Here is a 27212-nt window from a genome sequence, read left to right as displayed (position 1 = left end):
GTATGTTAAAAAGAGTTAACTTACTCATTGACATCAAATACGTAAAGCTTCTTCCTTGAAGGATCCTTAACATGAATCCTTTTGATATGCAGCTTGCAATCTAAAGAGTATTTGCAGATATATTTTCAGCCAAGATAATGCATGTATATATTATATTCTACTTCTATAATAGTACTAAAACAATAAATTTATTTTGCACTTAAAAGCAAAAATTAAGTGGAACGCACCCTCTCTGCTGCTCAGTGAAATGTCAGCCTGGTGCACTTCTCCAAGCTCAACCGCGTCTAATACAGCTGTAAATGACTGTGAAGAAACAGCAGTTGGTTTACTGTGAAATCTAAATACCAAGAGGAACATGTGCGTGTCTGGCTCACATCACAACATTTTAATTAAGTCCACCTTTAGATACAAGTAATTGAATGTAATGTATTTGTCACACTTCCCTGTCACAATGTCACCCACAATATGATGCTCTCTTCCCTGTGCAGGAGATTATACAGTATTTTTTTTTTTTAATCACATGCAGTGAAGGAAAAACAAAACACAGAATATATCAAGAAACACAGCTAAACATAAATCACATCGGATTTCTTATGGAGAGGAGTAGGAGTGGCAGGGTACAGTATATCAAAAACCTTACCACTGAGTCACAATAGCTTCACTGACACCAGACACAGGGATAAGCATAGGGTTTCTAAGGGGGAAGGGGGGGGGTGGCTAGTCTACTAAAAGTAAGCTAGAATGAGACATGAGTTGTATGCAGTGCCTGGGTGGGAGGGAGGCCAGGAGGGCTGCCTGCGGCCACATAGTGCATGGCTGTGTCTGGTGGACAAGAGGCAGCTAGAGGATGCCCCCTGGACCTCCAAAAGTGTTTAAAAATATTTATAATGTCAGCCCTCCTTTCTATGACACATATAAAGCAATAAATTGCATAGTAGTAATAGAGTAAAGCATAAATTCTCATCTATTCCCACCTTCCTGCATAAAGCAGCCCCAAAGAGTTTTGTGGGAACGATGGCACATGACTGGCTAGCTGCAATTTACATTAAATTGTGTGTCACTTTCTGCTCTTCTTTATTGTCCTTCAGCCCAAATGTTGGGAGGGTGGATACATTAATCACAACATAGGGCACAAGATGGGACACATAGGGCCTGATTCATTAAGGAACATAAATGTCAATACGTGCCACATTTTGCATAAAATTGCAATGTGCATACTCAGAAAAAGGACTTGATAATACCTTAACCAGCCTGTCCCTCATTCCTCACAAAATGTGGAATATAACGTGTACTTTATATAGCCCTTGTTTTTGTTCCCCAGCTGAACAGAGTACAACTTCAGTGTCTAATTACATGTGGATAAGTGGACATTGTATATATAATAGATTCTTCATTCCATGTTACCCATTGTAAAAAATTTTTGTTGTTAATTCAGTGATGCTGTTATGGCTTGTTCTCAAATTGAAGCCAAGTGGGTTATGGGTAAGGATTAGGTGGTGTTCTGGACACAGGTGAGGGGGCTCGAACTGCATTCATTCTTCACCTCCTTTCTCTAGAGGAAGCACGTAATAGCTGGGGACCCTGTGATATCACAAAGTATGTAAGAGGTTAATTTCAGGAGGAGTTGACTGCTATCCTATCTTTATAGGTGGGGGAGGTCAATTAGTATCCATTGTCAATCACAGGACTAGTGCAGGCATTTGTCTGGAACCCAGCAGGGGAGCCCAGGTAGAAGCACAGCTCATCTCCACTCCCCCTCCAACCCCCTGACCCAGCACCCACCAATGTTTAAGAGGGAGAGAGCCAGGGATTTGCCAAGGGAGGGGAAAGGACTGTGGAAATTTGACTCTGGATATAAGGAGCCACTCCAGGGAGGGTGGTTGTTCATTCTGAGGATTGATGGCTGGAAGCTGCAGAGTGGCTGGTTTTGAGTTGCCATTCTCTACCAGTGGACTACATCTGCAGATCCATGGGTCTTCAAGTCAAGACAGCCAGGTGACTGTAACTCCTTAAGCTAGTGGTGTAAGGGACAGATGATGTGATAAACCTGCCTGGCATTTATTTACTGTGTGTATATAATATTCTAGTGATTGTTTTATTACAATAAATGTATTGTTTTACTTTCTAACTGCATTTGCCTGAGTGACTATAACAACCTTAGAAGGTACTGGGTAGGCTTCCCTGGCATAGTGAGGCACCTGTGAGTGGCCAGCCAGTGTGTAGTGGGTAAATTTGGGCCAGATAAGCCCAGTATCTACACAACACTTCTGACAGCCTACGATTTCATGGGCGGGGCAGGAAAAGAAGGGGCGTATGCAAACAGTGAATGTACAGTAAGGGCATGTCAAGGCAGAGTACATGCACATTCATCTGATTCAACGTGTTTGCATCTCTCGGGTGCGTGATATTCTGTCATATCAATTGCACGAGCTACAGGACTGTGTAAGTGCCGGGTGATAGTGAAGGACATGTATGCATGACACAACATGTGCTGGAAATTAGGAACAATTGTAAAAAGTAATTTTATATACTGTATGATTTGAGAACATCTTGATAAATGTATTTGGTGGGAAACAAAAAATCTTAATGACTATATTATTAAAAGGTGAATAATTGAATATTTCTTTTTCTTCAGATCTGTTTTTATTTGAATACGGACGTGTGTATGCCCAAATCATGTGTTTTTTTTAAAAACGCACATTCCATTTATTTTGCATACCTAGATTAATCAGGCCCATAAAATTTAATAGAAAAAACACACAATTATTACTTGCAAACACTTTTTAGAACCAGCTGATGAGTTAATCCATACAGAGCTATACATCAGAACCAAAGGAGCAGCAGCTTGCAAACAGGACATTATACCAAACACATATACATAGCAAATGTATACTTCCAAAACTAAAGCAAACTAGCTGTTATTTATATTTATTCTGTAGATCAACATGTTGGTTCAGGCCTCTGGCTAACCTTGACATCAGCTGCCATGTGATCAAGCATTCTTTTTTGGGTGAAAAGAACAGAACTATCTAAAAGAAAATAAAGTATTTTAACATAAATAAACCAAAAAGTGGTTTTATGTCTAGACTGGAATAAATAATTTTAGAAAGTCTTCTGTGAAATCATTTAAAACCTTCTACATCAGCAGCAAAGTAGACAATAAAATTTGGAGGTATTTCAATAGAATGGTAGAATGGAATGGGTAAAGCAAAGTATGTATTGATGTAAAGAGACATATAACATATTCTTTTATAGACATATGATGCATGGCAGATGCAGAGGGTATGGGGCCCTGGTTCCCGCCTCCCTGCAATGGGGCCCACAGCTCGCCAGTTCCACCTCTGACTTTATATATTTATTTTTATTATTATTATTATCATTATTGTCGTTGATTGATACGGCACCACAGTCCTTGGAAGCACCTAACAGTAGGGAAAGCAGAGCATAAAACAAGGACATACAGGATAGATAAAATAAGTGTAAATAAGAAAATAAATGATAGGTAAGTCCCTGCTCATGAAAGCTTACAATCTAATGGAAAAAAGGGTACAGCTGAGACCAGAGGAGCGAGTACGACTATGGGTGGAGATTGGGAGCGCATCTAGGGTGGACTAGTGTGAGTAGCGTAGGTGGAAGTAGGGTATGTTCTATTACAGATATGGTGTTTCCAAGAGCATTTAAACATTAAAGCTTGGGGGACAGTCTGATCAGGTACCTATCCTCTAAGATCAGTGATCTTAAAGGAGGATAGGAGCAGGTCAGAGGCAGATCTAAGAGGTCATGAGTATTTTGTATAAAGGGGTGTTGCTGAGGGCTTTGTAGGGAAGATTGACTTGGATTGGAGAAGATATAGGTAGCTAGTGTAGGGATTGTGGTGCAGTAGATGTTAAGCATCGAGAGAGGAAGATCAGTCTTGCTCTGTACGACGAAGTGGGGGCAGATGGGTGAGGGGAATACCAGATAAAGGGAGACTGTAGTAATTGAAGCAGGAGATGTTAAGAAAATGGATAAGAGTTTTTTTGGTTGCATCTTGTGTAACACAACTACAGCCAGATCAGGCTAAATCTGTGGGAAATTTCCTTGTAACTAATACCTGTAGCACTCATGTGGTTCAACATTCAAGTCACAGAGCACCACTGTTTCTTTCCCAATACGGAGGCCTTAAACTGCAGTAAAAGTGTTTGTTGTAACCTAGGTATGCCTCCCATTTACATCTCCCATTACAATGTTACAAAATATGACTGGACTTACCTCATCTGCATTTCCATACTGTGCATGCTGCCAATTTACATATCTGTGTCCTGTGTCTCCATGCTTCCCATACAGGCAAATGCCAAGGTTCAATTTACTTCTCTGCTCCCGCATATCAATGAAAAATAAAGCTACATGATATGTGACAGCTACAAAATCAAAAGGATAGAAACATTATAAGAAGAAAAGCAGAAGTTTTATGTTAACAAATATTTTTGTGAAATGGTTTAGCAGCATTCCTAAGTGATCTCACTTTATGGCAATTTCAGATTTTCTCAGAGCACAAAACAATCAATTAAAGATAAGGATCAGGGAAAAGGTAGAGTTTAAGTGATACTTTTATTGGCTAAGTAATTATTATAAATAAACATAAGACAGGGATGTACTTGTGGACATTTCTTATGTTAATGGTACTGGATCACTTCAGAAATAATTCAGCTAGAAAACATGACTTTGAAAGGACCTTTGGGCATTTTTTGTTAATGTGTCTGGCTTAGCTGTGCACTGCATGACTCCCCAAAAAATCATCCCTGTGTCAACGTCATAATGATAATTTGTAAGCTGTTGTACATGCTTTCACCCATGGATAAATGTACACATGTAGTTAGGCCCGGCGCTACCATTAGGCAGCTGCCTAGAGCGCCGGGCTTTTGGGGGCTCCCCTTCCGCCCAGAAAGAAGAAATTTCTCTGGCGCTCATGGGTGAAGGAGAGTGCGGACAGCAGCTGGCATGGAGCACACTGGAGCACAGCTGGCATGGAGCACACAGCCCCTACCTGTCCCCAGCTGCCTGCTCAAGCTGACAGGCAGCTGTATCACCCCTGGCCTGCAGAGTGTGCTGTGGGAGAAAATGCACAGAAAGATGAGCTGTGATTTGTAACATCGGGCCGCCGCACTCGCACATGATCACTGACAGTACATTGACAGACAGTGTGAGTAAAGATATTCCCCGACGCTCCCTCCCCTTCCAGGCAGCCATTGGAGAAAAGAGAAGAGAGAAGAGAGAAGAAATCTGAAGAGCCCCCTGCATCTGCTGACCAGACTTCAGGAGAAATAAGAGTGAGTAAATACAATCTAATTATTTATTTATTTATATTTAAAAAAGAGGGTGCCCAAAGTCCAATCCAGGAAGTAGGGAGGTAAAAACAAAATGGGGGGGGGGGGCGGGGAGGGGGAGTTGATTATTATTTGTCACCCCATGCTCTATATTTGACTTGCAAAGTATGTGGGGGGAAAATTACTATTTTATTGGCACCTCATTTCTTTATATTTGACTTGCAAACTATGGGGTAGAATTTCTGGGGTCACCATGGGGTCATTTATAAAGAAAAAAATGAGTGTGGTGCATCACATCTCATTTGCTGTAATGAACTCCACAAGGATTAATGTGTTTCTTGGTCATGTCTCAGTGAGTTAAATGCTTATTTGTACACATTTGTTTGTAATAATGCACTGTGTATTTCAACAGTTGGACCTGCCTCCCGATTAATTTGATCTTTTTCAAAAGTATCAATTTAGTGCTTATTTAATTATCATTAAATAACTTAGGATAGTTTGGAAAAATTGGGGCTTTTTTTCCTTTCAGGGTCATATTTATTGATTTTTATTGTTCACTAGTGTACGCAATCTTTGCATATAACTGTCTGCTTGCTTTACCTTTAGATCCATGAATGTTCCCACTGAATTTATCTTATATTGCTATTTTTCCCTTGATGCTCATTTAAATTTGTTGCGTACAAAACAAAGTCTCATTTTAATGATTTTGGTAGCACAGAAAACTGATTAATTCAGAAGCCACAAGAATGCCCCTATCTCCTCTGACCTGTCCTCATTCAGAGCCAAAACGTGGTACCTCACAACAAAGACATTTTGCTGCGCAAGTCGTTGTGCAGAGGCATAAGAGCAGTCACATGATATTACAACATGGCTAACTGTTTGTGTTTCTACATTGTACTGCTTTTACTTATGCTGGTAAATGTTCTCCATTTTCCCTGTTGACTTTAGTATGCCACAAATATCTGTCTATAGAGTACTTCAATCTATTTGACCTCCTAAACACTGCAGTTTAAAGTTGTCCACATACAAAGCTATTTTGTCAACCAATTTGGCTGATTTAGCCTGAAGTAGGCAAAAATGATGTCTGCCCCTTCACCAGGCACCAATGATGACTAAGAACAATAGAAATCTGTTTGGAATTTACTTGTTCACGGCTCAGAATGAAAACGACTGGTGACCATATATAGTGAGGAACACAATAGAAGACCAGATGGGGTGCAAATATAAAGTTGTTAAACCAGATTGAGGATTATAAATGGATAAGTACTATATGTAAGAGGACCAGTAGGAGGACATTATAGTCAACCTCTTAGTAAAATTTCCTACACACATTTACATTTTTTTTATTAACAGTGACCTAAAGCATTTTACAGCTGTGCCATTATGTACCTAATGCCTATTAGACTACAAACTTATATCAGCTATTGTCACAATAAATATAATTCAGAAGAATAGAATGGTCAGTCATAAGTAATAATTGCATCCTCATAATTTGTCAGTTACAAAATTAGTCTATTGTAACCAATTCGCTTTTTATTCTAATAATAATAATAATTAATAAGCTTTATAATGGAACAAACATGCAGTTTTAACAAAATGCTAGATGCTATCAGTGTTATCTGTTTGAGTATAATATTTTAACAAGTCTTGAATTATGTATTCAGGGGTTGTGAAGACTGTGTATGTGGATCACATAAATTGTAACGGTAATTCTCATAAAATGCTGGTCATGTTCCAGCAAGTCTCATGAGCCAGCATAATATTATTATAGGAGAGCAACTGATTTTATTACAATATTGTTAATCTTTTTATTTCTTGAATGCTACTGGTTACACTTTCCCTTGAGACCTATATTAACACAATTAACCCTCTGCTGTGTAGCTGATGACCTCCCTGATGACCCTATTGCCGTCAGTAGGTTATATATCTATATAATTATATATACCGTATATCCTATCTATCTATATATATATATATATATATTATATATATATATATATATATATATATACACACACACAGTGAATACTAGAAAAAATGTTTTTACTGGGCACTTCTCGGTGGCTGGGTCCTTCCTCTTCAGACTCAAACAATCTTGGAGACGGTTTAGGATTTACTATGTGTATACTGGTGGTCTAGTGGGGGCCATTGTAGCGACCCAGGGAGGACCCATTGATCTAGGCTTCTGCTCCTGAGGCTCTCAGTCTGAGGATGGGAGAGCAGCTGTGTCCAGGAGCTTTAGAAGAGGACCAATAACTTCAGAAGGAGCATTGCCCCTGGCTGTCCTAGTAGATAAGTGAGAGATCTAAAGATTAGATCTTCAAGTCCAGAATAAGTGGTGTCAATGCCAGGAAGGGGCTGAGGAGCTGTGTACAGCCAGGGCTTAATACTTTCAAACTGAAACTAAATCAATGTGTCCTTTTGATTATGCTTAACTTCTCTGTTCTCCCCAGGGGGTGTTTGTAAATAACTCTAAGAAGTTGTTCATTTTTGAGGAGTCAATCTGATATTGAAGAGTGTCCCATTTTCTGCTTCTCCCAGCAACAGAAACTTGATCATATGTGAGTTTTATCAATTGTGTGTTTATTCTATTTATGCTGCAAGAAACCATTGCATTATACCCTTGTATGTCATTTGAGTAACTGTTTTATCTTAAGCATTGTGGATGTATTTTCCATATGAAATTACACTTAGTGGGCCTCATTAAGGAAAGTAAGGCAAAAACTTACTCACACAAATACTTGATAGCTTTATTTGTACACTGAAAATGAAAGTTGATCTAGGATTCCCCAACTATAAATCTGTCCCCACGTTTTAAATTTGGCTCCCCCTACAATGCAACATGGTTTTGCCAAGGTGCAAAGTTACTCATTTTTTTTGCTTTGCTTTCTTTAATGAATCAGGTCCAATAAGTTCAAGTCACCGTGTTCTTACGAATTCACTTGTCACTTTGGTCAAAACGCTACATAGTTGAAACAGGGGAGAAATTTGTGGTTAATAAAAAATGTGGCATAGATAGGGAAGGATTTAATCATTTTTGACAGACCAGGTGGTTGTTTTTGATTAACCCTTTGTCATACACACGTCACGCAGGCTCAGGTTTGAGGGCTGATTGTGACAGCCTGTCAGAAGTGATAATATAGAGGCTGGATTAGAAACATAGTAGCCAACAGTTCAATTCAATTTATATTGGACATGTTATTTGCTAGTGGGGCTCATTTTTATCATTCACTTATGGATCACACTAGACACATACTGATCATTACATTCCCCAGCATGTAATGATTGCTCTACAAGATCTAAAACACATTTTAGTACAGTGTACAGGACATGTGAAGAACTACTGAGCAATCACTATGCAATCAAATCAGATATTGATACTCTGTGCAAAAAAAACAAAAAAATGGCACTGTGCAGTTGTACATACACAGAATAAGAATGAATACTGAGAACTACAGTGTATAGAACTAGATAAGTGGTACTGTGCAGATGGCCTTTATTAAACACTAGCAACATTTACAGGGATCAGTTTTAATTGAAAATCGGGGGTAGTTGGCAGCCGTGAACCTGTGTTCTGAAAGTATCAACACTGTTCAGCCAGTGTTTGTACAACTGTAGTTTATTGAGAAGTCTCTCTGGCAGGTAATAGTTTATCTGCCTAAGACAAACACTCTTGAGACCCAGTGACTTTCATGTCTTTCTTGGATATCAAATCAATACCGTTCATCAAAGCACAGAGCTGCCACTCAGTGCAATCAGTTGATCTCAGGGTTTATGAAAGTTTCATAGGCTGAGCAGTGACAGTTTTCCATTAAAAGTTTTTGCCACACGCATTGATTTGTATTGTGTGCCTAGCTTTTGTTTGTTTATTGTTTTGATGTAATATTCTCACAGACACCAGCCGAGTGATCCTTTAAAAGATGGCATTTATTAATCAATTCAACTTTGTTTTTACTGAGCTTTTCTCTTCACCTATCAGTAGCAGAAACCTTCGCTATGTGTTTTAGTCTAGTAATGAAAAAAATGTTAGCCATTCTTTCAATCATGCCAAAAATATAACTTCAAGTTTCAATACTTAATGGGGTGGGGAGTTAACATATTTGTTTTACATATATATATATATATATATATATATATATATATATAACAAATATGTTAACATTTATTTATAGGGTGCCACATGAGGTCCTCAGTGCCGTACAGAGGACAAACAACAAGACACTACATGGTATAATAACTCAATACCGTAAACATATAACACTACAACTCTCAACACAGCTACTAGTGTGCTAGGAATATATTCAGCGCAGGCTGAAACTTGTGCCCATTAGCGTGGGTGCAACTAACAGATTTAGAGGCACTGAAAGAGGTGCAAGGACAATAGAGGAGTGTAGTCAGTGGACTCACTAGAGCTTACAATCTAAAGGGAAAGGTGAAGACAAAGGATTGACACATGGGGTTGAGCCAATGTAAAGGGATTTGGTGGCAAGAAGCAAGAGTGGGACAGATGGAGGATGAAAGTGGGTGAGGTACACTACATGATGAAATGGTCAAGTGGAGGATTTGCGGGCTTTTCTGAACAGCTGGGTTTCCAATGACTTTTTGAAGCTATACAGGCTAGGAAATAGTCTGGTAGAGTGAGAGAGATTGTTGCAGTGGTGGGGTGCAGCGCAGGAAATATCTTAAGGGAGTAATATGTGGTTAACAGAGGGTAGGAAAGGAGGTGGTCATTGGCCGATTGGAGAGGGCAGGAGGGAGTGTGTATGGAGATGAGGTTGGAGATGTTGGGAGCAGTGGAGTTGCAAAGGACCTTGTGCGTGAGGGTGAGGAGTTTGAAGAGGAATCTGTAGAGAAGGGGGAGCCAGTGTAAGGTTTGAGAGAGAGGGGAGGCTGATGTGGAGCGGCGAGAGAGGAAGATAAGTCTAGCTGCAGCATTAGATATAGATTGAAGAGGAACGAGATGGGAGTGGGGAAAGGAAGTAAGGTGAAGGTTGCAGTAATCAAGATGAGAAATGATCAGTGTGGATAAGAATTTTTGTGGAATCATGGGAAAGGACTGGTCTGATACGGGTAATGTTGCAGAGGTGGAAGCAACTGAAATTGAATGTGAGGGGCAAGGAATGACACTCTGGCAGCAGAGCTGGGGAACAGAGGAGATAGTAGTGTTATCAAGAGTGATAGAGAGTTCAGGAGTGCAGGAGGCTCTTGATGGAGGAAAGACAATGGGACTGATTCATTAAGGAAAGTAAAGCAAAAAATAACTAAGTTTGAACCTTGGCAAAACCATGTTGCAATGCAAGGGGTGCAAATTAGTTTATTATTTTGCACATAAGGAAAATAAATGAAATTTACCTCCCCCTCCAGAACAGCATGGTTTTGCAAAGGTTCAAAGATGCTCATTTGTTTTGCTTTACATTCCTTAATGAATCAGGCCCAATGAGTTCAGTTTTGGCCATTTTACTTTTGAGAAAGCTTAAGAACATCAAGGAGGAGATGGCAGAAAGGCAAATAGACACTTGAGACAGGAGGGAATGGGAGAGATCAGGAGATGAGAGGTAGAATTGAATGTTATTGGCATAGAGGTGATACTGGAAGCCAAAGAAACTGATGAATTCACCCAGGGTGGAGGTTTACAGAGAGAAGAACACACGGCCAAGGACAGATCCCAGTCAGACTCTTACAGGAAGGATGGAGGTGTGGCTGGAGGGTGGAATGGTAGGGGTGGAAAAAGAGTGAGGGGAACAGGAGATTTCGTGTCTGATCGCCTCTTTTCTCACTTCCAAAATTGAGGCTAAGTCAGTGGCAATAAGGGAGGATGGAAGGGGAGGACGGGGGACAAAGGAGTGAGTGGCAAAAAGGCAGTGAGGATTGGAGGACTGTGAAGAGCTGAGAAAAATGAAAAAGGACTGTATAGCGAGGAAGAAGAGGATGAACTTGAAAGGAAGGAAGTCTGCCAAGGAACGAGAATTCCTCCATTGGTGTTTGACGGTACGTGTGCATTTTTGAAGAAAATCATGTGATTGTGGAGTGCCAAGGTTGGAGTTTAGAGCGGCGAAGGTGGACAGACGAGGCGTAGGTAGCAGTGTCAAGAGCAGTGGTGAAAGAGGTGAAAAGAGCAGTATCAAGAGCATCAAGATTGTGTCTAGAAAGTTTAGATTTGGACATGGGGACGGGTGCAGGAGATGAGGAAAGAGTGAAGGAGAGGAGATGGTGGTCAGAGAGGGGGAGGGCTGGAGAAGTCACAAAGAGCACATTGATGGAAGAAGACAAGGTCAAGGGAGTGACTGAGACAGTGGGTGGCGAAAGAGGTGCATTGTGAGAAGGCAAAGCAGTTTGATGGATGCAGGTTCTGTGGGGTTGTCGATGGGAATGTTTAAGTCACCTAAGATGATGGAGGGGAGATTTGAGGAAGTGGGGAAGCCAGGCAGCAAAATTATCAAGAAATTGGGAAGTTGGACCAGAGGGGCGGTAGATGACTGAGACATGCATAGAGATGGATGGAGTAGACTTTAATGGAGGAGATTGAAAGGGAGGGCTCAGAGGAAATGACACAAAAGGAACAATAGGCAGATAAGAGGATGCCCACCCCAAGACCTGGGTGGTCATCAAGTCTGACGTTGTGTGTGAAAGAGAGGACCCCATAGGAGAGAACAGCGGGGAAAGCAGTATCAGTGGAAGAAAGCCAGGTATCTGTGATGGCAAGAAGGTTCAGCGAGTTGGAGTTTAAAAGGTCATGGATAGAGGGCACTTTGCTGCAGATGGATCTAGAATTCCAGAGAGCACAGAAGAAAAATAGAAAAGGAAGTGGGGAAATATGGATGACATTGGTGGGGTTGCTGGTGCGTGGGGGTGGGCTGGGTCTGGGATGGAGATGAGGACAGTGGGTGTAGATGGGTATTGGACAGGAGATGTGGTGAAATACTAAGGCAGTAGGTAGAGCAAGGATAGAAGGGAAGAGGATGGACTAGCAAATGAGTGGGAGAAGGGTGCAGGAGTACTAGGAAGGGAATTAGGGGGAGAGAAGTAAGACAGCACTGTGTATGTAACAGACTGACTGATGAGTGTTTAACTGTCTGACGTATGTGTAGCATATTACTCATAGATTATATTAAACCTAAAGACATTTTCACTGTATATACTTACTGTACTCTTTCCAGTCCAAAACTATATTAAATATTTTGCATAAAAAATATAAAGCATATGGCAAATTGCTAAACAATAAAAGTTCACTTATGCCTATTTTCGAATATTTTTTGTTAAAAAAAAAAAAAAAGCCATTTTGCAGGCGATTTAGGATTCAGACTAAAAAGTTATAGTTCGCTTGACCAGAGCCGGCCTTTTCAAACGTGGGGCCTTGTGAGATATTCTTAGTGTCCTCCCATCCCACTTGAGAGGTTGTGGCTATTGGGACAGCAATTGTCCTCTCATGACTCAACCCCTTTCCCCCATAGTTCTTCCTCAATCCTTCCTGCCAACTTTTACATGTTAATCATTGTAGTTTTCCCTCATGTCCCCTCTCTGGCTCTCTTTCCTACCTCCTTTCTTTCTTATCTCAACTCACAAGTACTACTTTTTCTTTCTGTTTCTCTTGTACCCACCCATTTCTCTCATCCTCTGTTTTTTTCTCCACCCCGCCCCCCCTCTCTGGTTTTTTCTAACCCTCTCTCCAATTCTCTCCTCTTCAAGATCAACTCTGTGGTTCTCTCTCCCATGGTTCCCTCCCTTCTCTTCTCCCCTATTATATCTGAATCTCTTTCCTCTCCTTTTTTCTGGCTTTCTCGACTCTCCTTTCACTCCATTTCTGGTTCTATCCACCTCCTTCCTGCTCCTTCCTCAAGTTATTTGTCCTCTTCTCTCTTCTTCTCATGACTGTCTACCTAGATCTCGCTTCTCTCACCCTGTCTCTATTTTTTTTTTTCTCCCCTACCCTTTGTTCTCTCTCATTCTGTTTCTTTATCATCTCCCTACTCTTTCTGGTTCTCTTTACTCTCCCCAACCCTCTGGTGTTTACTTTATCCCTGGATCTCTCTCCCTCCAGTTCCTACCTTAACACCCCACACATTCCCTGCCCAGCTCCTCTCCTCTTGAAAGCAGAGCCCCAGGTTCACCTTTAAGTGTTGCAGATGTAATGTGACATTTAAAGGGGAAGTCGCGTCTCTGCATTATTTTATTACAGTGAGTCTATAGTATTACCATAATAATGGCAGTACTCTGGGGCCAAAGGGTCATCGGAACCATTAAGCACTGTGCGGTGACGCCCTTCAAAAGACAGCCTTGAATTATACAGATGGTTATACTTTCAATTTTGCTGCCAGTTTGGTTTAAGCTCTAGGAAGACTAACATCAACAATTCAAGTATGAAGACCATATTACAACTTATTTCTGTCTGCTTCTGTAATTGGAAATGTCTAGAGTTCTATTTTGCTTCATGTTAACCCCTTTAACCAGGGCTACTTTACAACTAATTACTGAGAAATTGTTTGCAGTTCTATGCTGCTTTGGCGAATAACTTTTTATTTTTAAGTATAACAAGGCAAATTTTATATATATTTTTTAAGAAAATATAGGGTTTTATTTGGCAGATTATTGGATTAAATGTTTTTATTTCATGGTCATTGGACAGAGAAACATGGACAAAAAATCACCAAAAAATACACTTTACCTGAATCCTTCCCTTAATTATTTTCTGGAGAATAGCACAACCATAGAAAACTATGTTTTTGCATTATGAAAACTTCCTGACAAAAAGGAATAAAGAAAAATTGTTGCTTTACATTTTATTTTAAATGGATTTTTTAAATCCCCATCACATGAGAGGCATGCTTCTCAATAGCTCTGGTCCTCTGTGTGAGCTCTTTGTCTCAACTTCCCCCTTTATATTGTCCTTCTCTTCTCTTATATAGGAATATAGAAATTGATTGCAGATAAGAACCACATGGCACATCCAGTCTGTACATTTTTATTCCTATAACCTCAGACTCTATTTGACTCTTTTTTTCAGACTTGGCATAACCTCTTTAATCATAGCCTCTCAATGAAATAATGTGAATATACACAAAGTAATTTGAGACATATATATTTTTCCTAAGCATCCATTTTGCCATAGCTGGTCAGTGAATAATAACCCTATATAACACAGTTTACAAAGGGTGACCAGCTAGCCGGAAAATTATATGCGGCCACTTTTCAAGTGAGAATAGAAGGAATATTTAGTATATATGGGGTTGATAATTACTAAACCCAGATCACACCTGAAAATATACAGATATAGATATATACTTTTTTCTATTGTTCATTGAGGATCTGTGAAACTGATATATTTACCTTGATCGCGATCATGTCCCCAGACATGTGTATGCGCGGTCACGCATACATTTCTCTCTGCTCACTATGAGAAACATCATTATAAGCTAACATACTTACCATCCACACGATCTTCGTATAATTTCTTACAAATAAAAAATAATAATAATAACAAAGAAGCTGATTTCAGAAATAAACCGGTATCACGAATACTCCGTTGATCTTTACAATATTGAACAGATATTTACCATCATTTAAGGACATAGAAACAGAATTTACATTCAGGAACTTCATCTGTATTAATTATATACATCATTAGATATTTGTGTTACTAACACAATATAAAGATTTATTCATTCAGATGACCTGTGCAGTTTTTGATCATGTTTGATGGTTAATTAGGGATTCTCACTGTGATTATCGTGGATAGGGAGATACATAAATATAGGTGATTCTACCACCACTACACTCTTATGTGTACTCCCATCTCATTTACCTGTCCCAGACTCCAACATTTTAATATTTCGCTTTTTAATTATTAAATTCATTTTTAATGCATATCAATAAAAATTTTGATTTTATGAGTTATGTTTATGTATTATCCATCTTCAAAAATGCCCTCAATGATATGGAATAATTTCCCAGTATTGGACTAAATATTTGCATCTTTAATGTGCCTTCATTGGAAGTAGTACTGCTTTTCTTTCTTTTTTATTCTATTGGCATAACCTTATGTCTATTCCATATATGTGTAGTGTCTAACAAACTGGATCATTTCTTAATTAAAGATGATTAACTTGAGGGTACAGATGGTTAATTATAGTACAATTGTATAGTTGTAATGCCTGTAGCATTACTCGTTGTTGGCCCCGCTAACCGATGATGGCAGGCGATTTCACCGGAAGGGCTGCAGCAAATGAGTTTCGGGCATCATGTGATGGGCACGCTTAGACAACTGTATACTATCCAAAATATTTTAAAAAGACATGTGCAGATATAAATATAGATAGAAATGTATTGAACCTAAATGCCCCATACTAATAAAATAAAGCTACCCAGTGCTAATAATTTTTTTGAATACCTAAAAAAGGGTAGCAAAGTAGGAATGATACTGTACATTATACAAGTTATTAAAGATATTGGTCTGCCATACCTTGGATGATGTATTTATGTTTTTTTCAAATTTTCGAAGGACTGTACTAGGTATGCACAGTGATCTCATCCCAGATCTGCGGTTTAGCTGGGGCAGAGCACTGCTGGTTAGTAGTGTCCACCGCCAGCTGTACCAGCACTTCCACCTCTCTTGCTGAAAATTTTTCCCTATACCTCCTACACTCAGAGGCCGGCAAAGGATCCAGAGTCTTGTCCTGGGCCATATTGTTGTGGCTCAGCCATCATTCTAATTACTAAAAATTATTTCATGGTATATACACTGTCCTACATATGTCCTTGTATTCACCAACAGAAGAGTATGGAGGGCACATAGAAATAACCGATTGATTGGGCAGTTAGATGAAGCTGTATCACAAATTATCACAATGTAGCTGAAGCTGTAGGTAGTGATCACAAAAAGGCATGGCTAATTGTTTCTCCAGCTGTTATATAGCATATGCAGATGCGTTCTCTCCTGCGATTGGTTGTGTGTGACTGGCTAGGCATTGTTATGCCCCTAATTGCCTGGATACGGCTGAATATTGAGATTGACAGAAAAAAGTCTTCCATTTTAGATATGGTACAGAAATGATTCATTGCTGATGTGCCTACACCCACACATGGCCTGACGGCCAAGTCTCATTCAATTATAAAACTGAGTGTGAGCACTTTCACCAGGCTGGAGCTCCGTACCCTAACCTGTACTATGGACCTAATCTTCAGGCCTTCTCCTCATAACATCAATAACAAGGAGAAAATGCAACCTATAGGGCTGCCAAAGATTGCTGGCACCGTAAATACGGCAGTAGGCGAACAGCCGCACTGGAGTGAATTCAGGAGCCGCAGCTTCTTGCAAAATTGAGGAGAGATATTAGAAGGTGTAAGCTAATAATAAATACATTTTTCTTTTTCAAGATAAGATTACTGTTATATCTGCCCCATTACAAAGCAATTTGACTTGTAATAACCTTCACTGGACACAGGAGGAGGCCCAGGAGGAAGGCCAATAGCTTTCCATTTCCCCAACCACTGAGGATTCCATTTTCCTAACCCACCACCAATTTCATTCCCAGGACCTTCAGGAACCCCCAAGTGGAGGAGGTCCATGAGGCCCAAGTGGAGAAGGCCGGGAGCCAATCCCAGGCCACTGTAGAAGAATGTAAGTATCTTGATGCTATAATCTAGTATATTATTATGTATTTTGTTTTGCAGCATAACATTGTAGCCATATGAAAGCCTTTCTTTACTAAATATGTCTTTCCCTAGCCCTAGGCAAAGTTTGCCATGCGACAGGTGTCTGACATCATGGACCCAATAAGTTTTTTGTGGCCAAGTGATTTCCCCCCCCCCATACCAATATATCTGCATGTGCCTCCAAAATACAGTCCTCTGGCTACTACTGTGTTCAGCATAACATGACCCTTTGCAGAGATTTTCCCTTAATGTACCACCTCTGAACTCTGAGCTAGTAAAGTGTGTGAACAAAGCACACCCATAGAGCAAAGATATGATTTCAAAATGTCATAAGATTGCAATTTTTTTTTTCAATTGTTTTGTTTACAGCTGGTGAACAAGTAACACCAGCACATCTCTTGATATAGAAAATCCTCAAATACCACAAAAAAAGTAAATATATTGCAAAAATATTATTTTTGTTCTGAAAGTTGAATTTGATTTTGTCAATTAAATTTAATATAAAGATTTGTTTATATAAAGTTATATTTGTTTAAAAAAAATTGTGTGCGTTTTATTTTTATAAAGAAATTGTTTACTAATGTACATTTTTACCTTTGAGGTATGTTGTATGTGTTTTTCTTTCATATCATGCAATATCATACATACAGCATACTTACTGCATCATACCAAGGTATTAGGTATGTTTATGTTTTTTTACGTATCAGGCATTATCATACAAACAGCAGGCATAGTGCATCATGCAAAAAGGGTTAATAAGCAGGGTTAGTATGATAATGATTATAATAAAACATAAAAACATAGGTGTAAAGAAGGAAGCCTGTGAGTTCCTCTGTCAATAGGCAATGCAAATACATGTTGTACACAAATGTACATCTAGCGGTGAATTAGAGGGGCAAATAAAAATGCACTGCTACGTGTGCCAGTTTATACATCAAGTAAGTGACGTAGTGCCGTACTCATCAAGGAACGTATTGCCTATATAGATTTAATTATTATTCAACAAAAAACGTTCCTTCAGATCAGCTCTTTGTTGAATATGGACATGTGTATGCCGGGGCGAACACAGGATTTAGAAGGGGGGGTTTCCGCCCCCCCCCCCCAAAAAAAAAGAGCGAGAGAGAGCTGCTGCGCATGCTCCATTTCAGCGAGTCTGAATTCTACAGCAGCCGTGGCGCTGTCAAGAAGCATCTGCTGAAGTGCTGTATTATACTACAATACAACACTGCCGCGGACGCTTCTTTGACAGCGCCGCGGCTGCTGTACAGTACCGTTGGTACACGGAGGGGAGGGGTTTCTGGAGAAACCCCCCCCTGCGTGCGCCACTGGGATGTACGTGCATTTTAAAAAAATAAACCACTTTATGTTTGCTTTGCACTACTTGATGAATGAGGCCATTGCCTCCAAACTAAAAACACAGCATTTTAAGTGAGGTCTCAGCAGGGCCGGACTGGCTATCTGGCACTTCTGGCAAACGCCAGAAGGGCTGATGGTCAGAAGGGCCGGTCTGCATCATGCCCGCCGAGCAGCAGCACTCTGCGCGCTGCTCGGCGGACGGAGTGTCAGTGACTGCCGTCTATGCAAGTAATCACATGGAACGGCACCCATGTGATTACTTGCATAGTCGGCAGTCACTGACTTTCCGTCCACCGAGCAAAGTGCAGGAACGATGGAACAAAGTAAGTGGCTGTATCTGTGTGTCTACAGTGTGTGTGTCAAAGTTCAATTTTATTCAACCTGCAGCCATGTATCTCTAATATATCTGTTCATATAAACATACAGTACTTTGATTTCACTGTCATAACCTGTAGAGCTGCACATACTGGATTATTGAGTGGAGGAAAACGTGATATTACAGTCGCTAAGTGAAACAGTGATTCTAATGATAGTGATTTACAAATAGCTAAGAAGACAAGTGGTTGATTTGTAAATGCCTTCACATTGTCTTTTGCATCTAGTCCTTTCATAAAGGTCCCAAAGCTCAAGAAAACGGTTGGCAGCACCATTCTGGTAAAGGAGAAACAACACATAGAGCAATTAATGCATGTTACTGTGTTCACGTTCTAATTCTTTCAAGGGACTAGTCTGTGTAGTTAAGCGTTGCATCTAAAACCTAAACTGCAGAAACCTGATATGCTAAAAAACACAATATGGGGACATTTCAGATACATATTTTTGACTTTCTATGCTGTGCAATTGATACATATTACTCTGTTCAGTGGAGCTTCGTCTGATGTATTATTGTGCATGATATTTATTAAAGAACGACAAATCTATAAATAATGACCTGCTACCAATCTGTAAAGGAAACCCATACTATAATAATGTAAATTAGCAGCAGCCAGGCCCATGCCTGGGAATGATCAGCATCTGCCCCTTAGATTCAGGGTATTTAGGCACATCTGAGTGTGTAAAAGGTTATGAATGAAATATCAGCATAATTTAGCCAACAGTCCTTTACTCTTACTTTTCCACTAATAACCTAGAGTGTGTTTTATAAGCTGTTAGAACTTCCATACAGGTATTATTACTTGCTGTATAAACTAGGTGGAGACACAGTGTGTGTGTGTGTGTGCGTGTGTGACTACATGTTCATATAGTGTGTGTGTGCGCGCAGTATTTTAATATAATATGTGAGGGAAGGGAGGATCTTAATATAGTGTGGAAGGTAGTCTATTTAATGGTGGAGTGTAGGTGTGGGCTAATTATTTAAAGTGAGGTGAAGGAACCTTTAATTTAATGCTGGGGTGGTTTAGGGCTATTAATTGAATATGGGGTTGATTTTGGGGAGGAATGCTATTTATTAAATGTGAATATGAATTATTGAGGGGGATGGTTGTGGAAAATGGCTATATTTATTAAACTTTAATGCTATTTAATTTATTCCTGGGACTGTTTGGAGGGAGGGAAATAGGTTTTGAGTAAATGGGTATACTGTTAATTTAATGTTGGGGCTGGTTGAAGGGAAATAGGTCTACTTATTAAATGTGAATATTATTATTGTGGGAACTGGAGGGAGGCCTAATTATAAAACGTGAATGCTATGGTTTTAACACCGGGGGTGGTTGGAGTTTTCTAAATCTCATGTACTTTTATTTTTTCAAAATAGGGCATCCAATATTCCAGGATCAAGAAAAGAACTGAGCTAAAGAAACCAGTTGCTACAAGTGGTGAAAGTGACCAAGACAGGTAGGAGAGAGCAGGACAGTCTGTCAACTATCCTGAATTTGGGTGACTGTCTCACTTAGTCAGAATTTGGTCTGACTGCAAGGACAGTTGGGAGGTATGTCCTGCTTCACAATGTAATGCTTGTGAAGGCAGAGCTGTGTGCAACTAACAGTAGTGCCTGTGTATTTGTCTAAAATGATAACCATGTTACATGATAGGGACTCTGCTGTCTTAAATACCCTGGGCCCCCTGAGTTTTAATCCACCTCTGGTTAGGGGAAGGGAACTGATAGCTGCTCCCAGTTCCCGGACAGGACACAGACTGCAGAGCAAGCCCAGGAGCTCTGAGTATCACAAAATTTGGTAATCTCGTGAGACAAAGAGCTTCCCTGCTCACTCTACAGGAATTTCTCACCCTTATGGATGTCAGCAGCACCAGAAGCATAGATAAGTACAGTGGGCTGGGGGTGTCATAATGTGTCTGGGGCAGGGCCGAATTAACCATAGGGCTAACTGGGCTACAGCCCAGGGGCCTATGGCATCCAGGGGGCCCTTGAAAGTGCTCAGCAGCAGTATTGATCGGTCGGGGGCACTCCCGGCGCTATTAGTGCTGCTGAGCACTTTAACTGCGGTCCTTCTCTGGCGCACTGTAGTCTCCTTACTGAGGAGATCTCGTGAGTCTCACTCTCACGAGATCTCCTCAGTAAAGAGCGTACAGCGCACCGGAGAAGGAGGTAAGTGCCAGGGGGGGGGGACGCGGGCAGCTCGGATCACGGGGGGGGGAAGGGGCCCTCACGGGGGAATGGAGGCCCCCTTAGCCCAGGGGCCTTCATTCCCTTAATTCGGCCCTGGTCTGGGGGGATGGTGTGATGTGGCTGGGAGGGTGTGATAATTGTAATGTATTATTATAATGTATGCATACATTTTTTAACCATTACATTTTTTAATCATTATACTACCATTTGCTATTTTCCGGAGAGGTGAAGAATCTGCTGAATCTGTCCGGCTAGGAAAGACTCTTCTTCAACATCAAAGCGGAACCAAAATCCTAGTACAGGTTCCCTGCCGGACCACAAAAGGAGAGGACGCGCATGCGCAAACGGAACTCCTGTGCACATGACACCACGAGCAAAGTTCTCGCTGAAGATGGAAGGACGGACAATGCAGAAACTGTCTGGATTTTGACTAACCATTCCCCGAACCGTAAGTTTACATATGAACGATTACTATTGGTGTCTAACTTCAGTCGCATATCAATCACCTGTCACACTATGCTATTATTGGCTCAAAATAAGATAAACATTATGGAGAACCATCTGACAACAAGGAACCTTTTTTCTTAAAAACATATGTTCATTACAGTTCATATGAACAGGTTTAATTGATATCTAACACACTGATGATCAATTTCACTCTGGCCAGAGAAATCATATGTTCATGTATTGTAATAAAATCCTATACACAAGTATAATTTTAAGAGTGATAGATCATTTATAGAGTGGTGGATCGCCAGGGAAACTATTTACTGTCTTATTATGAATGCATCAATGCCCCATGTTGGCCAAACCCATAACACAATGTGGTTATGCCCTCTTCAGCACCGAGGCTGTGCAGCGGCACATGGTTTCTTTCCAACTGGAACTGAGGTGGGCCTGTGTACTTTAAATGCCAGGGCTGATTTTTAGTCTCAGTCCGGCCCTGGGTCTCAGCAATAACCTCTATGAATGGCACCACCACCTCTTTCTATCTGCTACCAATTCCTCTTCCTGTGCAACCTAGCAGTCTACTCTACGCAGAATAGAGATGACTTATAGAACCCTAGGGTACTCCATTGGTACTCTCTCTCTTCTGAATGCATTCCATTTAAAACTACAATTGTCTGTCAGCAAAATTCCAATCAATCTAATTTATTTATCAGTCCACAATGTGGATTTGGGGATAATTGTTTTTATTGTCTATTACCATTTGTCATCATCTCTCTCCTGTTATTACCATTTGTCCTCCACGCCTTCCTGAAATAGTTGTAAGCGATTGCCCTCATCTACTCAAGTAGTTGTTTTCAGTTCACTCTCCCCCTGGTGACTTCCCTGCTGGATTGACTAATTTCTGGCCTACTCCTCCACATTGTTCTGGCTACAGCCAGCAAGTGATGGTCTATCGGTTTATTGCTCTAAATTGTATATCTATGTATCTCACATCTATCCAATATCTGACATCTAATATTCATCTCTCTAATATCATCCATCTAATATGCATACATCACCTAATAAATATCTAGCTAATACCTGTCTAAGGGCAGCAGGATGGCACAGTGCACAATGGTTAGCCTTGCTGCCTAACAACACTGGAGCCATTTCTTTGATTTAACCAGGGTGCTATCTGTGTGGATTTGTATGTTCTCCCCATGTTTTTGACGGTTTCCTCCAGGTGCTAGGGTTTTCTCCACAGTCCAAATACATGCTGTGCCCCCTTAGATTGTACGCTCCTTTGAGCAGGGTATTCTCTCCTCCTGTCTTCACCACTGTTAACTCTGCTCTCCAGCTACTTAGCCCTCCTCCTTGAGGACCCTCTTTCCCCTGTCCCCTCTCGCTCCCTCCTCTCCCCTTGGGGGTCTCCCTGTCATCCGTGCCTTCCCTCTTGGACTCCGTCGTTGGCGGACCTTCCCCTCTCCCGCCCCTCTAGCTGTGCTTTGAGCTCACTGAGTTACTGTGATTATTGTTTACTGTACTGTGCTGTCTCACCTTATATTGTAATTTTGTTTGTCCCTGTACGGCGCTATGGACACCTAGTGGCGCCCTATAAATAAAAATTAATAATAATAATAATAATAAAAATTAATAATAATAATAATAAATGCTGGAAGGTCATTGACTGCTGACAAAATGGTGGTGCTTTATAAGTTAAAAATATTAATATTTATCATTCTATTTCTATAGTTCTATCATGCAATATTCTGCAGATCAATATAGCAGTTAATAAAACATATACATATCCAGTAGTTCTGCCAGTTGGCCATGCCTAGTCTGCAAATGATTTCTTACAGGACCTTTGTTTTTGCATCCTCCACATTATTTGCACCAGTACGTTAAAGAGTCAGCCTAGAACACAATACATAATAGGTTATCCTCAAACATACCAGAAAGAGAGGCTTTCACAGGCCATTCTACTGGGACTTCAATCCATCTGTCTCCACTTAATGAAAGAGGAAGTGTTTTATTTATCGACTGGTTAAACGTATCCAAGGTTTTTGTATTTTGCATTTTCAGATGGTACAAGGATAAGCGCCCCAGGTCTTCTCGCCAGTTCTCAATGCCCAGCCTCACTTTAAATAATTCTCCTAAATCATATGTCAGGTTTGCCTAGGAAAAAAGGTAAATAGCTATGTTACCACTGTTATGTCACTCACCACAATGAATGATGTACAGCAATGACTGGTTTTGTATAAAGGAATACATTATAATATCGATATGGAACTGGGCAAAAATCTAATGTTACTCTTAATGTCAGAAAACTTACAATTTATTTCTATATTTTCTTGCACTTCCTCCATTACTTTGAACAACTTTATTTTGATGTCCAGTGATATAGATGTATGTATGTATGTATGTATGTATGTATGTATGTATGTATGTATGTATGTCCGTGTTTGGTTTTAGATCTGGATTAAATTTGTGTTTTGGCAAAGCCGCCCTCGTGGGTTTTGGTTTTGGGTCTGTATTTTTTAGAAAAATTTCTAAAATATGCTAAAATAACATAATTTTGCTCTTTTTTCGTTCCTACAATATTATTAACCTCAATAACACTAATTTCAAGTCATTTGTAGTCAATTTTGACCACCTCGTAGGTCACAATATTATTTTCATACACTTTTAAACAAAGCCTGCAGATTTAGAAGACCAAGCCTGCCAGACCTAGTATTTGTGTTTCAGCAACGACAATTAGCAATGGAGCTCTTCTCTTTGTGTGTAAACTATATAACACCATACAATCTGACTGCTAATTCAGAAGACCAAGACTGCCAGCCATAGTATTTGTATTTCAGCAACGGCAATTAGCAATGGAACTTTTCTCTTTGTGTGTTACATATATAAAACAGTACAATTTGACTGCAGATTTACACCAAGCCTGACAGCCCTAGTATTTGTATTTCAGCAATGACAATTAGCAATGAAGCTCTCCTGAATGTCACTGTAGACTTTGAAGAACACTACTACCCCCTCCTCTTTCTATTCTACCTATGACGCTGCCAAACTGCTCTACAGACTGTGCTACCCCTTCCGTGTCCCTATGTGAAATGGCGCTGGATCGCCGTGGAGGGCGGTACTTATAGAATCCAAAACTTGCAAGATCCGATGACGTAACGATGACGTTTTGCCTTGTTTTTAATTCCGAAAGAGCACGAAAGTACCGAGCCGACTCGGATCTGCTAAGTTCGGGTGTGTTAAGTTCGTCGACTTAGAATTAAAGGTAATAAAGCAGAATGGTGAGTGCCCTATCTATCTTGAATATATAGTAGCCGCTGTGAAAACGGAGCTATTGAGGACCACCCCAGAGAATGGGTGAAGATATATATATATATATATATTTATTGTAGCTCTCGTTTAATCATTGCACATGAGCTTGACCTAACTGATGGTTTCTGGCCTCTTTGCAGCTACAAAGGGAATACATCTCCCAGACCAATCCACAATGTAAGTGAGCAATACACAGCAGTGTTGTTTACCTTTTCTTTTTATCGTCCAGTTTTGAAATGATGCAATGCCATATATTACTTAACAGTAACTTTATATAAACTGTTAGCAGCAACACATTCTATTAAAAACTGACACACTTATATTTCTATGGTAATATTGGAGGTCAACACAAGCAGTGTCCAATGCTGCTGTCACGTTAAAAACTTTTATTTGTACAGCAATAATGGCCTTTCCAATGTTACTTTTGTTTTAACTTGTCATGGAAAAGGTAAAAAAAACCACTCAGAATATTCCTCTTTAACCATGTATGTTTCATAAGTAGTTTTCAGGAAAGCACTAAGACACATAGAAAACTAAACTTGTCAAAGAATACACAAATTTGACATGAGCATATTAAACAGTTTTCCCAGGTAAATATATACATAGTGCATCCAAATGGAAATGAAGTGATTCTTGCATTGAAACATATAAGTCACTCATTTACAGGAAAATATTTTAGCAGGGAAAGGTCAAATCAAGCAGTCTACGTTAGGGTCTGTCAACTTTGGTCTTCAAATACCTTCAAAGTTTATATTTCCCAGACTCCTTAATCAAATAGTGAGATAATCAATTCGGCTGCATCAGCAATTACCCCCCTCCACCTCCCGAATTCCTAGAAAAGGAAATCCGCAAAACATGCCCTGTTAGGGGTGCTAGTTTAGAAGCTTCAAAGAAATTTCTGATCTATAAACATTTTCCTGCAGTAATACCTTGTAAACCAGTGTATCCATATATTGAGATGAGACTTGCTTTTCTAAAATGACTGGGTTCGACCTGCCTTTGTCACCATAAAGCACCATAATCAATTGTGGATTATGTTCCAGAGTTGGTGTAATTTGGCTTTCTTCATTAGATGTTGCTAAATAAATGTTCCACTCCCCATCTGTATATGACAATGAAAAATAGTACACATATTAATATTTATTGACATGCATTGAATGGTAATATAGAGATTGAGGTATGCAGTGATTCTGAAATCAGGAACATAAAGAAATAATTTAGAAATTAATTAATTAATTTAATAAAGTACAATTTTATGTATTTTTCTGCCACTGGAAGCACGACTGAATGAACGTATAACTTATTATACTTTACACATAAATTACCTCTACATAAGGAACCAAAATAGCCACAGATAAGTTGACCCTGCTACTGTGTTGTATATTTTTATTACATTTATCAAACTAGTTATACTCTTTAGAGGTCCAATTTAGAGGGAATCTAGAGCAGGGATGTCAACTTGGGAGCCCACAGTCTGGATGTGGCATTTTAAAGCTATTGTGTATCCCAGATTCTCTAACATATATTTCTAACATGTGTCTTATTTACCATTAAGTGGCTAATAAACAAAAATACAAGTTAGATTACAGATAAAGCAGGCTTTTGTCACACAGTTGGACATACTATAAGTTGCTAAGCCAATTGTATTGCTTGTGTTTGGAATTCTATTCCTATGACCAGTTGTATACTGTAAACATCCACTTAACACACTGTAGTGGAAATTATTCAACTAATCCTAGTTCACAGCCTGCAGGACAACTTTATTTGTATTGACTGATCAGAAAGGACAATAGTTTGTTGTGAGGTTTCATTGGCCTTAGAAAACAGAAAAGCATGTGAATGCATTACAGATATTCACCGCATAGATGGACCACTCAATAAAAGTAATTTATACACAGAGAAATAATGCTGGAATGTAATACATTTCTATTTGTGCAAATGCACAAATAGAACACCTATAGAAAGTAGTGTTGGACCTATGTTTTTCTGCGCGTAAAGTACAAATCTCCATACTGCGCAGGTGCCCTTGTGTCCAAATTGTCACGATTCTAGCGGATTTAGTGGATTCACTTTCGCCAACCTGAATTACCACTGTCAGCAACAGAGGCGTGGAATCTAACAAACCCCTGGTTTTCACTAGGGACCCTCACAACGAGGTTTGGGCTTCGTAGGTCTCAGCCCTCTGCGCTACCTCAAGGTGTGACAAGCAGGTATCAACAGCATAAAGGGTCTGGTCAGCAGAACCGCGACTGGTACACAATGGGCTGCAGTGTGCCAAATCCGCAAACTAAAGCAGTGTCCGAACAAGCCGGGCCAGCATCAATCGTGTATAAACAGTACCGAACAACTGACAGAAGAGAAGTCAGGAACAGTCCAGGTCAGACTACGCAGGAATCAGCCTCAATATTAACAGGAACGCAAATGTATGGAGCCTAATATTCTGGCACAGGCCTGTGCACAGAGCAGGTTTAAATAGCTGAGGTGATGACAAGGCAGCTCACGGGTCAGAACACATGAACAGACCTGCTGTAAAAGGGTCATGCGCCTTCTGTTGCACAGAGTAGGATTATGGCACA

The 27212-nt window shown here is 40.0% G+C and overlaps 1 protein-coding gene across 1 annotated transcript in view; it reads right to left on the bottom strand.

Moving 5' to 3' along the window:
• Positions 1 to 27212, bottom strand: part of LOC142159527 (lipoxygenase homology domain-containing protein 1-like) — a 77407-nt gene that overhangs the window by 17803 nt on the left and 32392 nt on the right. Inside the window, exons 9-13 of the mRNA XM_075214422.1 lie at positions 25566 to 25738; positions 23259 to 23481; positions 4252 to 4400; positions 228 to 303; positions 25 to 100 (exon numbers count right to left, since the gene is read on the bottom strand). Of these exons, the coding sequence (XP_075070523.1) occupies positions 25 to 100; positions 228 to 303; positions 4252 to 4400; positions 23259 to 23481; positions 25566 to 25738 (697 nt within the window). The remainder of the gene's footprint in view (positions 1 to 24; positions 101 to 227; positions 304 to 4251; positions 4401 to 23258; positions 23482 to 25565; positions 25739 to 27212) is intronic.

The sequence above is a fragment of the Mixophyes fleayi genome, chromosome 5 (genome assembly GCF_038048845.1).
Source record: "Mixophyes fleayi isolate aMixFle1 chromosome 5, aMixFle1.hap1, whole genome shotgun sequence".
In the NCBI taxonomy this organism is placed as follows: domain Eukaryota; kingdom Metazoa; phylum Chordata; class Amphibia; order Anura; family Limnodynastidae; genus Mixophyes; species Mixophyes fleayi.
The sequence above is the reverse complement of the archived record's forward strand: the minus strand, read 5'-3'. Positions and strand labels throughout refer to the sequence as shown.